General features: G+C 36.1%; 1 protein-coding gene across 1 annotated transcript in view; it reads right to left on the bottom strand.

Annotated features, from left to right (window-relative positions):
* Positions 1-16605, bottom strand: part of LOC113227737 (protein CBFA2T3) — a 156223-nt gene that overhangs the window by 5384 nt on the left and 134234 nt on the right. The window contains exons 3-9 of the mRNA XM_026460722.1: positions 14003-14098; positions 12588-12757; positions 12157-12303; positions 11540-11658; positions 1675-1874; positions 627-818; positions 179-183 (exon numbers count right to left, since the gene is read on the bottom strand). Coding sequence (XP_026316507.1) covers positions 179-183; positions 627-818; positions 1675-1874; positions 11540-11658; positions 12157-12303; positions 12588-12757; positions 14003-14098 — 929 coding nt within the window. The remainder of the gene's footprint in view (positions 1-178; positions 184-626; positions 819-1674; positions 1875-11539; positions 11659-12156; positions 12304-12587; positions 12758-14002; positions 14099-16605) is intronic.

Genomic DNA, 16605 nt, shown 5'->3' with positions numbered 1-16605 from the left:
GTGAGTTTCTACGCTACGACGTCGTGTCGTGCGTCATGCCACGTTGCGACGTCGTGTCGTGTTTATGTGTATTTATCGTTGAACGTCTATCGTATTTAGCCTGCTCCCATATCACGACTATCTATCGTGACTGTGTTGTGGACGTTTGTTTTATCGTTGAACGACTGTCGCGTCTAACTGTTCCTACTAGATCGTAACGACAATTTATCGGTTCACGGTAGCCGCATTGTCGTTTACACGACAGACTAGTTGGAAGCTGCGATTATCTGTCGTCACATTTTTATCGTCAACGACTGTCGTTCTAGTTCTTCCTATTGTCACGACAGTCTGTTGTCGTAACGTCAAAAAAGTCGTGAACGACAGTTAATCGTGTTTATATGTACTTTATTTAAATATACAAGACACGATACTTTAAACTGCGCGACTATCTGTCGTCACGACATACTGGGAACGCGCCCTAATACGACGTATGAAACCTACTACTAAATATTGTATTTGACCGGTTAACTAAGTGGCAGCTGAAGTTTGCTTACTTTTTGTTAAATAAAGAACGTTACAACTTTCTTTGCATATCCTAAAGTTTATCCTTTACCGGATATTACGTAACAAACTCCTGCGCTACATACCTCTCTGTTGCAAGATAGCCAAAGCCCGTTTAGTCTTCTCGACCATACTAAGTATGCAGTTAAGCATTGTATGTATGTTCTTCCACTCGTCGTCGCTGCGCATAGGCAGCGGACCTGCCCCGGCGCCGCCCAGCGCGCGCGACTCCGAGAAAGACGCGTTCATTGAGTTCACATCGCGGACGGATATGCCGCCTGTGCAATAAACAAGTATATTATTATTGAAAATGTGAAAATTCGCTAATGAAAATGCACAGTAAAGCCTAAAAGCTACTAGGTCATTCTCTCTCACCCACATACATACAAACACAGGCAAACATAAACACACACTCTCTCACTTGGATTTCTTTTATCAAATTTGCTGTACAATGAAACAGACCTACGGAGTATAAAATCATTTAATTAATTTTATCAGCCATAATTTTATTTAAAATGTAACGTCAAGGCATTGACTTACAATTATATGGACGTCGGGTCCGCGCTAAACGCAGTAATGCTCACATTTCTACTTGGCGGCAGAAATAGATAAGATGGCCTGGACGGACTCTTTCACAAGGAGCTCTACTGCTACTAATAATATTATGACCATTTTTAATATAAACAATAGTAATAATTAATAAAAAAATACAAAATATGTAAGGAGAATAGTATTTTTTTATGAAAAATAATAACAGACATATGTAATATAACTAAAAAAATATAACTGAACAAAAAGTATTGCCAAAATAAAACGATCAAATGAAAATAAAAAATCACAAATACTTCGAAAGAAATTAATTAAATAAATAAATAAAATAAATAAATAAATAAGATTAATAATGCACACACTCAAAGCTCCCATGAGTCGCAGGCGCCATGGATAAACACACAGGCAACCACAAATTACATCCAAACTCACAAGAGAAATAAATGTAGGCCATATAAATATTTCTCCCGGCCCGGAAATCGAATCCGGGACTAGACCACCGTTCGGCCACAGAGGTAAATATCTCTACACACATAAAATTCATCATCCAACAAAGAGAGTTTATAAAACCATCACAAGTCTTACCATCTCGTCTCTCAAAGCTATTTTCTCCGGGTGCATGGTAACCATGATACTGTCCATAGTCAAATAGGCTGGCGTTGCTGGGCAACGGGCAGATGAAGGGTGACGCGTGCATAAATAGACTGGACGGGGGAGCTCGTTTTGGTTGTGGGGTGTAGTCTTCATGGGTTCCATTGGTCTGTGTGACGTCATAAAAGCTGGAACTGTGGACAAAAAGTGGCATTTTTTAAGGTCATGCGCCTGATGGTGAATGACACGGATGTCTATAGCAGTTACAGTGCCACTCTTTCGCAAAGATCTTATGGGCATTGTCACAGCGCCCGTCACCCTGAGACATAAGTTGACGAGTCCCGTGTGCCTGTAATTTCACCAGCACCCTTACCCTTCAAAACTGGAATACGGTAAGTACCGAGTAAATGTACTGTGGTGCCATAGTCATGATACTAGTTTCCTTAAACTTTTCTCTGACAGAAACAAATCAAATCAAATCATTTATTTCTTTGTGATACACAGGTTATAAAGTTGTTACAAGAATGAATTTTGAATCACTGTGATCCGCCTTATGGCATACAAAGTTTTCTTAGTTTTAGTAATTCTCATGCAATAATTTGTAATAATATTATAATCATGCAGTCCAATTAATGCAACCTAATACTAATGAAACATAATAACAATAGTAAAATAATCAATAACAAATTTAATAATGTGAAATGTAATTTTATAAGAAATCTTCAATATTATAGAATGTCCAATCATTTAGGTAATTAACTAATAATTTCTTAAATTCTGCACAATCGTTGCAATTCCTAATTTCAAGAGGAAGTTTGTTATAAACCTTCGTAGCCATTACTATTACACTCTTTTGAAGTAGAGCAGTTTTACATGATCTACTTTTCAGTTGATGAGAACGGCGGCTCGTGTGACGAATTTAAATAAATGAAGATGACGCTTTACGAAAAGTGAAAACCCGAGTAAGTAATATATTACATACACTTTCGACTATTTTCCACGCGATCTCAGATGAGAATCCTGAAGTATCCGTAAATGATTGGTTACCCAGGCTTTATGCTGGCATTACGCGCCGACCAAGTGGGAGTTGCCCTATTTTATTTTTTTAATAATATCCAGTGACGGGACGAACAAGTCGTGCACCTGATGGTAAGCTACACGCTTGTCCATGACAGTTGCAGTGCCACTGAGAGCTATAGATCGCAAAGCTCTGAGGGGCACCGCCACTGCGCCCGTCATCTTGAGACATAAGTTGACGAGCCCCGTGTGCCTGTAATTTCACCAGCACCCTTGTCTTTCAAAACCGGAAGGCAGTAATGGTCACATTACTGCTTGGCGGTAGAATAGGTAAGGTAAAAGCGACTTCCTACTTCTTTACTTTCCTGGACGACCTCTATCACAAGGGGCCTCTTCGAGTTGAAAGGACGAAATGTATTTTTTATGGTATAAACAGCCATGGTAGCCTAATACGTACTGCCTCTAAATCAGAGAGTTGTGGTTTCGAATCCGAGCTTGTACCTCGGAGTATTCAGGAATTATGTGCGAAATTTCATTTTCATCATACTTGCTCGTAAACAGTGTCATCAATGCAGGCAAAGTCGACCGTAATATCCTAAATTATGCCCACGATTCTTATGTCAAGATTAAGCAAAAAGTTTTTATGTTCGAAAAATGTACATTTCGTATAAACTTGAAGTATAAAAAAAACGAATCACTTGCAATTGAACTATATTTTAAATTTTTATTGAATTGACATTCAAATTATTTTTTGTGAAATTATTCCACTAGTTCGTTTAAAAAATTTCAAAATCAGGATTTTTTTCTGAGTGTTCGATCTTTGTATTAATAATTATAATTTAACTATGTTTTACTAAAATTTGTTTTGTGAATTTAAAATCTGCAGCCATAAAATAATAACGCATAGAACATTGACTTACAATTATATCAATGGCATAGAATGATAGTTTCATATCAAACGAACTGTCACAAGTGAGGCATAAATCAAATTCATGTAGGCTAGTTTTAGTGCAAGTTGACCTTGAGCACTGACGGCCCGCCCGCTTGTGTAGGCCCATTGGGCGCGCTTCAGTTTGCCTCACTTAGCGTGTGCGGACTAGGTTTCTATGCGTTATTATTCTAAGTCTGCAGCATTTTTAGAATTAGGAAATTATTTATTTTATATGTAATACATTGCTGAATGCGTCTGTGGCTTCTATAACATTTTAGTTCGAGTTGTATTTCCTAAGGAAGAATAGCTGTATCTGTTTAAAGAAAAAAAAAACGGATCGTGATTTGATTGTGACTTGTATTCATACAAGAAATAAATTATCGTTGCATCTATTTCCAAATCGCAAATGTGAGGAAAAACATTATAAAAAATAAATAATAATAATAATCCAAACTAATATTAAAAATGCGAAGGTATCTATTATGGTATGGTAGGTATGTCTATTATGTTTTCACGCCTGAACCGCTGCTGAACCAATTTTGATAAAGAAGGATAGCGAAAGCTACCCCAATAACGACGAAGAGCTGTTCATGGACTTAGCTAGTTTAATTTTGCGTTTTAGTTTATGCCTAGTTATCAATATATTTTTGAATATTTTAAGAAGTCGGGAATAAAAAAATGTAAAACGTTGGATTTTAGAACAGATACCAGAACATAACGCAATTGATTCAATTCGACCATAGATTAGGTAACGTTCTTGTTTACCTACCTGAAGTATTGGTTACTTTACAGTACACAAATAAAACATTATAGCTATAAAATACCTAATGAAATAATCAATTGAAGAGTAATGACATAAAGCAAAAAATAAGACACAATGTGACAAAAATATTTAGACTATAGTTAAATGAGAGATAATACAAGTTGCAAAGGAACGTTTTGATAAGAACCCTCTTGCCAATGTCAATGTCACATTTATATTGAGAACAGTGTGACCATTTGTGGCAGATTTCTGTCATAAGGGCAGATTTAATCATTATTAATTTTCATTGCTGCAGAACATGATAAGTTGTATTAAATGTGACAGAGATTGGCGGATTTAGGAATATTCGGGAAGTTCTTTATTATTTTTGGGAACAAACTAAAAATTTGTTGTGTTCTGTTAATACGAACAAACATCTGAAGCGAAATACAGTACAATGTTATAAAGATAACCTATATCAACTTTATAACTCCAGCTTCTACAGTCTGAACTCAATTAGATTTTTTAAGCTTTGATAATAAATCACAAGTATTGATAGGTATCCTTAATGCACGTCGCCAAAAACACTGGGTCACAAAATACACGGGATGTCGCCATCCTTCTTTGGTATTAATGATTTAGCGCTCACGCGATACATGCAGCCGTAGACGCATACCACACCTAGAGGTGCCGGTGATGATTTTATACCGATTTATCGGATATCGAAGTTATAACAGGTAAAAGAACTAATATTAATTGCTATTTCGGTAACTACTCCAGCAAACCATAAAGTTTTTAATGCTTGGGTCTGTCATTTAAAAAAATAAACAACTTCAAAAAGACGTCACGACAATCGTGTGTGTTATTGTTTGGGCTGGTGATTTCGGTGTTTATTTATTGAAAACATACCGTAAGTAGCGTTTTTTAAGTTTACCCTGAATATAAATGTTTATAAACTATACTTTAAGGAGTAATTTCATGGTAAACGTTAGAACCACTCAAACGGAATATTATCATATTTATCCAAGTACACCAAAAATTTCATTACTGCTTTTAAGTGCAGGATTTGCGGTGTATTATTGCATTTTATTTGAGATGTTTTTGTTGGTAGTACGGAGGGTATTTATTTAGCAATGCAGAATAATAATTTTTATTTATAAAAACTTGTATTGAAACTTTTCTAATTTGCGAAACCAAATAGCCGCCATTTTGCGGTAGGAGGAGCGCATCGCGTGAGCGGATATGGAGCTAGGAGAAGGACATAGCGTCTTACTTTCTCAAACTCGTATCTTATAGCACAAAGTAACTGAAATGCAAAAAATGAATTGTTTATACAAATTTTAACTATTCATAAAATAATGCATCCGAACTAACCCCCTTTATAACAAATTTAAAATAAATAGAAAGGTTTTCTATCTCCTGAATAATCACTCTTTATTAGACACGAGTTTGAGTAAGTAACGCATTGATAGGCTACTTTTTGTCACAACAATAAATCTTAAATGGGGTGAGATAGGGAATGAAAGTTTGTATGGAGAAGCAATCATTTCTCAAGTAAGTCGTACAGTCGCGCAGACGAAGTCGCAGCACCAGCAGGTATGTGGTTTATTTCATTTGGTTTATAATATTTCATCGCTCTTTTCTTTCCACAAGGCGTACAAAGGAAAGAGGTTAAAACAAAGCTTAAAGCAAAGGACCCTTGCACTTAACGAATCAAACCCTTTTGTGGTCTATCTTGAACAAAACAATGGAATTAAAAGACAATGCAAAACTTCCTACAAATATTTAGGATGTGGTACAAGTTAGAAGATGAAAATACCAGATGACAAAGTCATGAAAAATATTGTACAATGTAGATATTCTATATATATATCCTTATAAATATATACTAAGTATTGTATTTTTTTAAATTCTGATACATTTATTTCTTGCAATACTCAATACACATGCTCTATAGGCGTTATAAGAATGCATTTTGATTCACAATGTTTCTTTAGGGTTTTTATGTAGACTTATTTAAAAACAATAAAAAAATATATAAATCAATCGCACGATTGATGTAAACAGGTCACATCTGCAAAATGATAACTTTCAGGAGAGAGGTTCAAAGATTCTATGAACGAAATTAGTCGAGTTATAAAAATTGTAAGTAGGAGAGTTATAAAATTTCACACACCTACATTTAGTTTGTTACGTGCAGTTCGTATTACTATTATAACTTTCATGTAATAAAGGCACTTATACAAACAACAATACACCACAAATAATGTTTTAACTGTCTTCAAAAAAATGGAGGAGGTTTTCAATTTCACTGGTTTTTTTTTTGTATTATTTTACGCGATAACTCCGCGTAAAATAATACAAAAATATATAAAATTTGTAAATGCATAAAAAAATTTGTGAATCGATTTTGATGATTCTTTTTTTATTGGAAAGAGTTTATCTCAGTATTGGTCCCATTTAAATTTGAAGAAAATGTTCCACCTCTAAGGGTGGCAAACTAGGGGATGAATCCGGTTTCGCGCACTTTCCGGTAACCGATTTCAATAAAACGTGGCATATAGATGTAATTCCACGAATTTTTGAGGTCGGCTTTTTAGTACTCTGTACAGAGATTATTTTTCTAACTTTTTTAATGCCGGTCCTAACTCGAGCAAGTGGTGTCACTATTTTAGTTGATAAAAAGATTCGGTACACTTATGTATTTAATTAATTGATGCTGTGTCGATGTATATATAAACTATATATTATATAATTTAAATTTTCATCTTGTTTGACATTTTCAGCGTATTGAACGTCGGAGTTACTTCGACGAAAATTGATGGTCTGATTTACAAAAATTGAATTATCAAATTTCGTCCTTTCACTGTCGTTTTGCCATGTGGTCTATTTTATTTGTAAGTCAATGGGTCTATTTAACAATATGGTTTTTTCGATATTTAGTCATTTTGCTACCAAATCATGATAATTTATAGTCTTTCTGCAGAGGTGGTCATTTTGCCTTCTATAGTCCTTATGCTAATCAGGTTTTTTTAAAATATCACATTATTATCAAGTGACGGGAAAAGTGAAGAAATTTATTGAGTTCTTAGGTTTTCGCGATTGTTACACATAGGAAATGAAACTATTTTTCCGGATTTAAATCGCGTATATTTGTTTTTTCAAACAAACCGACGTTTCGCGCCCTTTACAGGTCCCATGGTCACGATTGACAGAGGTGGTACAGTCTTCAACTAGTTATACTGTACTACCTGTACCAGTACTGTTTGAAAAAACAAATATACGCGATTTAAATCCGGAAAAATAGTTTCATTTCCTAAATGAAGAAATTGTTAAAGTGTAAAACATATTACCACGAAAAATTTTTCGAATATGGCGTCGGTTCGAATCCGGCCGGATCGAAGGAATTTTTTCTGAGTGTTCGATCTTTGTATTAATAATTATAACAAACTAGTGAAATGGAGTGAATTTCACATAAAAATAATTAAAAGTCAATTCAATAAAAATTTAAACAAAAAATTTAGATTATTCAGGACGAATTTTGAAACGATAAACAGCTATGCCGCTTGTCGCTTATTTACAGTACCATCCCCCAAATATCGACACGCATTGTCCGTAACCCGATCACCACCGTTTGATGTATGGCGGGGCGGAACAGCGCACTACTCTGCTCGACAACTTGTGGAATTAATTGCACAACTTTTTATTATACCAGCAGCTATTGCTTTTGAAAGGAATTAGTTTATTTACGTACGCGGTAAATAAGTTGAATTAAATAACACGACGGTCTTTGTTAAAGCACCCGTCGAAAAAGGGAGGGGTTTTTGTGTATTTCAAGTTAATTATAGACGTATATACTATAGTCTGTCTTTTTTGAAAACGGCTCAAACTGACATTTGTAGGGTTGCCAGTTCTCACAAAATTTTAAATAGTTCTGTAGTTGTTGTCGATAGTTCTATCGATACATTGTGAAAGAAGATAAAATTTTTCCAACAATGCTGAATAATGTTACTACGTTCTAATTACTACTAATTGTGTTATTCTTCATTCTTATTTTGACAGTTGGCCTACCAGCATCGAAATCAATTTTTATTCAATATACATTTTAACAAGAACAGCCGGATTTGATTATGTATAATATTGAATTAAAATGAAAAGCCTTACAATGTCTCTTCTTTGTATTACAAAAATTGACAATTCAAATGATCTTGTGCTCAGTAATTGGATGAATGGTCGAGGTTGATTCAAATGAAACAAGTTCAGCTATTTATTCCATAAGCGTAACCAATATTCAGTCGACAGGTCATAGAATACGTATGGACTGCAATCACTAGCTGCTTGTAAACTGGCAACACTTTTGCCCATAGAACTGTCATTTTACTCCGTCTTCAAAAAAGATAGACTCTAGCAGGGATCAAAATATTAAATTAGCTGAAGAAGAAATTTTGGTTCTAATTTCCTATAAGGAATACGATTTGTAAAATCTATGTCATCTTCTTCTGATGTCTTCCAGGAGAGGAGTACTAGTGTCTTCTTGTATAGATACCAAGTTGCAGCTTCAAATGCAGCAATGAACAGTACATCCTCCTGTTGTAGACTATCATTAGCTTCTCTGTTGTGAGGTATAGCTTTAGGCTGTTATAAACTTGTGTAGATGGAATATTATCATACACGAAGAAAATTAAATTTATATTAATAATAAATGAATTAATGGAAAACGTGTTAGTTCAGAAACGGGCGACATATGTTCGCGCACGGGTGCACTTGAAAGCGGCATTAAACTAACGCCTGCTTGTTTAGTTGCGGCAATTAGCTATCAAACTTTGATCGTGCTAATTGCTATTACTTTAATATCAGACATTTCGAAGTTTTATTTTACGATTTGTTTTTTCTACTAATTTTAGTTAATTAATATGTACAGCACTGAGAGGGTAGACTCCTTAATTGAAATCAGTGCCATATCGACTGTCTAGCTAGGATGTCCGGGGTTCAATCCCGTTAGAACCAACTGAATTTTTTTCTTAAGTTGCTCTGGTTAGAGTACTCTGGGTTAATTTCGTAACTTTTTTTTTTACCAAATTACGGGACGAACAAGTTGTGCTCCTGATGGTAAACGACATGCCTATCCATAACAGTTGAAGTACCACTCAGAGCTTTAAATCACAAAGATCTGAGGGGCATTGTCTATCAACATAAGTTGAAACATAAGTTGACACGTGCCTGTAATTTCATCAACATTCTTACCCTTCAAAACCGGAACATAGTAAAGCTCACATTATTGCTTGGCGGTAGCAATGAGTATGGTACAAGGTACAGAAATAACTACTTCCCCGGATGAACTCTTTCACAAGGAGCTCTAATGTTACTAAAACTCTGGTACTCATAGTAAGGGTAATTCCTTAGCTTGAGACGAAGAAATGTACAGATCGGATCTTTGATTATTTTAGGTTCTGATAAGAAGTGTAAACATTTCCAAAAATAAACAATGTCAAACCAAGTTCCGAGTATATAAGTTGTACTACTATAATGCAAAATCTGAAATTGTTGGAAAACAATCGTTAAACAGCTCGTATAATTAAGTGAGAAACATTTTATTGTTTCTACACATCCAACATATTAAAAATAGTAGTTTGAAAACTGAGAACCGATCGGTAACATCTGTTGGAGCTATTAACCGTACCTAGCGCCTGCTTGTAACGTAATAGCAAAGTTCTGATCGCGATAATTGCTAGCACTGAACCGGCAGGCGTTGAATCATTACGCTCAAATAACAAACTTTAACAGCTTAAAACTGGAAATATTATTGGAATAATTTCCGGAGATTTACTGAATTGAAAACTAACATTTATGAAATTATTTCTAAAATTAGAAGAAATCATAATTGTTTAACGACTAGTTAAAACTTTTTAAAACACTTGAGTAAGAAATAATTGCCATTAAGTGTTAGTTATGGAAGTTACTTACTTGAGACAAAGACGTATAACTTTCTCATGAACTTTAATTTGTAGCTATGATGAGATTAACATTTAACAAACCTTGTTTTACCAATACACGTGTAGTAATAGTCATATTTTGTGTTCCTTTTAAAGCAGCTCGTTAAACGGCCAAATAAATATCAAAAATTAATCAATACCCCCAAATAGGCATTGCGAGCCAAAACCGCTGCGTGTAGCACAAATTTAGGAGGCTATATTTCCACGCATGCGGATCTAACGAATGGCGTCTGAATTTAAAGCGCCCGCCGGCCAAATGGTTCAATAATAATAATTCAGAGCTAAACAGGACTCATGACGGCGTAGTGCACTTATGGGCTTATAGATGGGGTGGTGTACTTGTACGTTAAGTTTTAATTTTATGTAAGTACATATTTTTAAGAGTCTATTTAAAAAATAATACAATTATTGAACTAAGTACTTACTTACTAAATACTAACCCATTTAACAAAAACTTTTTGTTCTTGTGAATTCGATTAACGATCTTGAAGGACAACCATTCTATCAATAACTGAAGTTCTACTAAAAACAATATCTAAACTAAACAATCCAACTAAATGTAACGCCTGCTAAAAACGTCACAAACAAAATCATCAAATCATAATTGCTTTTATTTTCAATCAGGTTGCTAGCGCTCAATCCTATCCCAATTTCATCAAAGGCTGACCGCAAAAAGTGTTCAGCGTGGTTCAAAGTGGGTGCCGTTGACAGCTGGGGGATGGGAGGTGCGCGGGGGAGGGACAAATTACCTGTCGGAGGCAGTCGCCGGTGTCGACGCGTATTGATAGAGATTGTATGCCGGTGATTTTTGGCTAATGGATTTTGAAGGACGTATCTTTACCCTTTTGATAGGCACTCGTTTTGATAGGCTTTGTTGTTGCTTTTCAAACTAAGTTGGGAACATATTAATATACAATATTTTGGGCGTTGAAATACTCAATTTAACAATATAAAGGTATAAGTATCATACAATTGTAGGATTCGAGGAATTACTTATTTAGATAAAATTGTGCAGATGGGTTAATACTTCTTACTTCGTCATCTATATAACGCCGCGGTGCCTGCTATAAAAAGAATGGCAAACAATATGGAGAGGGATGTGTGCTACAGTCTTTGTACCAGACGCTGTGTTATGCAAAGAAAGAGAGACATCGAAAATATAATAATATTACTTACGGATCACTTGCTCTGCGCTTTTGTGGCTCACCGGGCGGCTGCGGTGCGAAGATATCCCCGCTGTCACTCGTCGCTTCCAGTATGAGATGCTCGTGCAATCGGATGTACTGAAGAGGGGTCTGGTGGTGAGAAGGAATATGTTAACTATTCAAGATACCGCAGAGAATTAATTAGAGATGACATGTAGGGTTCGCAGTTAGGCTTCAGTTATAGGACAAAGAATCCGATGTAATTATACATATTATAAACTTTCTATAGTGGTGAGTGTTCTTCCAGGTCGCAATTTAAGTCTGTATGAAAATCTTTAATTTGCCTTATTTGTAATAGTGAACGCGAGTGTTGGAACTTCTGCTAGAGGGCTATTTTTTGGTGGTAAGCGACACGCTTATCCACAACAGTTGCAGTGCAGGTCAGAGCTTTAAATGGCAAACATTTAAAAGACATTGCCACTGCGCTCGTCGCTGTGAGACATTAAGTTAACAAGTCCTAAGTTTGAAAGTCCACTTTGAAAACCGGAACGCAGAAATATTTGCTAACGCTTGACGGCATAAATCGTTATGGTAGCAGTATCTTTCTGGAGACTCTTTCACAAGGAAATTTATCGCCTATGATCCCACCTGCTTGGCTCGTCTTGCGCGCGCATGAAGGTCCCGCTGCGCAAGCGGCAGCAACGCGCGAAGGAAGCCGGGCACCGATGCACGTAAAGGGTAGTTCGTGCTTTCCTGCACCCCCGTTTGAAATTCTTCTGTATTTATCGTACCCGCCTGAGACGATAAAATATTGAGTTATATAGATGTCGTAAAATGACAACAAGAAAGGAAGAAACAGATAAGGTGGCAGTACTTCCCTGGACGAACTTATTCACAACGAGCTCTATTTGTCAACCTGGCTTGACAAGTAAGGGTCTTTAGTCAGAGAATGTATGTCCAATAAGAACGTTCACAGGCTGCACAACATCAGCCTCCAGTCGTAGTTCATGGAACCAGATCATTTTCAAACACAGCGAGGTGACACACTAATATTTGTCAGTTGACAAAGAAATACTCACAACTAGATTGTAAATAAGCTGTCGCACTCTCTCTCCCGTGTCAGCACCTACATCCGACGCGAAGTGCTGGAGTGCTGAGAGGAACTTCCTCAATCGCTGGAGTGCCGGTGCTGAGCGTGAGCCCTCAGGTAGAGGTGGGGAGAGGGACTCCGTGGATGACAGAGCGGCTGCTGGGGAGGATATATTGCGTAATGATTTCCAAAACATTATAATACACTTAACTCTGACAGAAACGAAAAATATATCCTCGTGAAATGGACTAATTCTCGGAATGCTGATGGACGGTGAACTTCGTGCATATGTTGTTCCGTGACCTCACGTAGGGTCTTAACTGAAAATCAGTGCTGGGAACTCATTGCGTTTTCCAGCAGTTACTGAGTTTATGACACTTTTGTTACCGCGCCTGGCACCACACAAAGTATCTCAATATTTAGTGTTTTTTTTTGTTATTTGTGTGAATAGTTCCTGTTTTAATCTTATCAAATTTTTCTATATACTTTTTTCTTTTGCGTTTGTTTGTATTTTTGTTTCTTAGTTATTTATTTATGATTTACGTTGAATGTTTTGATCGTGTTTTGTTTTAATTCTGTTTTGTTCCGTTTTCTCTCTTTTTTTGTCTTTTGTGGTGTCATTGTGGTAAACAAATAAATTTATTTTCTTTCTTTCTAATTCCTGATCTATTTGCTATTACTTTTTTTTTGGCGAACGAACTCTGACAGATGATGGGCCAAGTTCTTTTGTTTAGCTGATTACGTCACTTGTTGTGTACTGGGGCCTTACCATGAACTCTTATTACGATTCGTTGTGAGACAGCGCTACATGAAGTATATATCACCATCCCGCTTTTTTGTCGTTAGGAACCTATACTGAACTGTAATAAGAGTTCATGGTAAGGCCACTGGTCTAATGTAGAACGCATCTCGCAGCGACCTGGACGCGTGTACTAGTATGCTTTCTGTATACAAGACGTGCCCCATGATTTTGGTATGCCTTTCTAAAGCCTTAAATAAATGAAATATCGTACACAGTACGTCCCCTTTCAGCGACGAAACAAATGCTTCCAGCCACCGTATGAGTTAAGCTATTAAAAGACCATATATTTAGTACATGCACAAGGAAAAGAACAGGCTTCTCGCATAATAGGTTTAAAAAAATTATACAAAAATAACACCTGACAACAAATTCAAAGAATGCCAAACTGCAGAGCAGTTTGTTGGAGACATTCAAGAAACAATCGTATGAAAGCTGGAAAAACCTGGACACTGTTTTTGTTCTTGTTTGTACTATTTTTAACGAAAAATTGATGTTCGGTTGGTGTCGAAGGAAAGGATCATTTTTAGATACTGAACCAGAATGGTTAGATAGCCTATGCTGGTAGATAATAAGTAAAATGACTTCATAAGACAAGAAATTACCATTGACTCCGTTTTGCGGACTGGGCGGCCCCGGAGTGGGAGACGACCGGCTCTCCTCTTGCTCAGGAGACCGACGCTCCTTGCCGGTTGTGATGGCTAAAACAAACAATATATTATTTAAAATATTTTTAAAATATATAACTTATAAATGTTCTAAATGATAAATATGAACCATTAACCCTCACTTAACGGGCAGTGCTAGAAGTTACGCCTCGCAAACCTTTTGAGTATAACACAGATAAACTCTACGCAGAGTGCAAAGTTTTGCAAGTTCGTCGGCTATGTAAACTTAAAACTGTGACAGCTACTCACAGCACAACATTAAGATCTCAAAGTTATAAACATCTAATTTCATCAGCGTGCACAAAATCCCAGTGGCCCCAGTTGGAACCACTTTTGCAACTCGTCTTTAAATTTTTCTTTTGCCATACAACTTTGTACGTCGAAATTTCCCCTAGGTTAAAACAATGTCCACGCAGGAGGTGAAGTATTTGATTGACTTCTACCCTCCCTCAGACCCTCAGACATAATCGCATGTGTTTGTAGTTTCAACAGCATATACACATTACTGCTTCGCGGTAGTAATAAGTAAGGTGGCAGTAGTTCCCTGGACAAACTCTTCCACAAGGAGCTACACTGCTCCAGAAATGCCTTACGAATAAGTTGTAGCGTTAAATTATTTGTCCATATCTAGTGTAATTTTCTTTCCTATTTCCTATCTACTAGCCACCAGTACAGTAGACTGTGCCTGAATACTCGCTAGAGGAAACCCGTCTGCATTGGGACATATAACGATGATGATTTAAAATGGATTTATTAATACTGGTAGCATATTTCTATAACTATAACTTTTTACAAAAACAACCGTCTTTGAGTTTGTGGAATTACATCTTCTTAACGCGTAGCGGCTCATGTAACGTTTTGTTATGTAATGTAACGTTCGACTGCATGTTATTTTTTTGTGTGTTATGTAATTACGCCCTTAGTTACATGGCCTATTCAATCTAGCCTTGAACAGGTCCAAGTTATAACGTTCAGGGAACAAGTCTGCAGGCAGGCAATTCCACTCCAAAGCCATTTACCATATAAATGTGGAAGCGTAATGCTTCGTACGAATCTTTGGAATATCCACAAGATAGGGGTGGAATTTAAGCCTACGTCCAGTCCCCCGATGATGGAAACGGGAAGGCAGAATGAAATCGTGTCATTCCAACGCACACTCCGTGACATCCTGTAAAATACCGATAAGCTGGTAACTTTACGGCGGTATTCAAGCCTCTGCAGCTTTGCTTATACTAATTCCGAGTCACCTTTAAGCCTCTTGACACGCTTGTCAATTGAGATCCCATGATAGCACAGCGCCCGTTCTATTATTTTTTAGTTTGTTTCATAACTCAATTTATTTAGTTGATAAGACGAATTATTTATTGATAAGTGTTGTATAATTGTACTTAATTATGTGTTAAATCATATAATGTGTGTTTGTACCCTTAAGCCTTAGGCTTTCAATCTCGCTGCATTTCCTCGTCCCGAGAAAAAAAAAGACAAAACTCAATGCTGCTGCAAATGCAACTGGTAGTACCAAAAACGAGATTGAAAAGAACTGCTAAGCAAGGTTCCTGTCTAAAGATAAAATTGTACAATGAACTACCACCGACTATATCCGAATTGCCCGAATTAGAATTCAAAACAAAGATAATTTTTTTTTTTATTGAAAATCCATTCTATAAAGTTGACGAATATTTTGACCTTATGCATTCAAAAAAATGCTCATTATTTTATAACATTTAATGTATCTATTAATGATTTATTACTTATGCGATTTATATCATAACAATATACTATTATTAAATAATATTTAAATTTATGTGTATATTGTGCAAATCTTTGAATTTAGTTCTAGTAGTATGTTGAGTGTGTGCGTTAGTTATAGGTAATATTAAATGTTAGCAGTAAATGACTTTGATAAGAATTTTGTACTATTGACGTGCTAAATGTTACGAGCTTTGTGACGTGGCAAATAAAGAATTTGAATTTGAATTTGAATGCGGTCTCAGAAAAAATCCCAGAAAAATCTTCAGAAAAACTTTCGAGACTAGTTCAAAAGTAAGCATTTAGGTAGTTAAAACATGATATCTTAATTAAGTTATATACTCTAAATACCTAACTCATATTGCACTTCGCTAAGTTAAAGTTAGGAAATCGAATAGTGCAATAAACGTTACAGCTCAGAATAAAAAAAATCTGTGTGTAGTAGATTTTTAATACTTTTTAATTTAAAAAAAATGTCGATATTCCCGAGATTGAAAACATCAGTCTCGTTCAGTTCTTTCTCCTCCTTTTTTTTGAAGTCGGCTATTAACAATCATTCCAACGCGTACGTCGTTTGCACAAAACGTATCGACTAAACACTGGTTCTACCGTAAAATCTTACAGAATAATAAGTAACACCTAACCACCGCGTCGTCGTGTAAATTAATCATAAAAGCATTTCGAATCCGCATGTTGTTGAGTCACGCCGGTGAACTTGGAGCCAGATTTGAAAGGTAATAAGACGCCTCTTCGAAGAGGTGAGCTGGTGAGCATATATAGGGTTATTTTTA

The sequence above is a fragment of the Hyposmocoma kahamanoa genome, unplaced genomic scaffold (genome assembly GCF_003589595.1).
Source record: "Hyposmocoma kahamanoa isolate Upper Pololo Valley unplaced genomic scaffold, ASM358959v1 215, whole genome shotgun sequence".
In the NCBI taxonomy this organism is placed as follows: Eukaryota; Metazoa; Arthropoda; class Insecta; order Lepidoptera; family Cosmopterigidae; genus Hyposmocoma; species Hyposmocoma kahamanoa.
The sequence above is the reverse complement of the archived record's forward strand: the minus strand, read 5'-3'. Positions and strand labels throughout refer to the sequence as shown.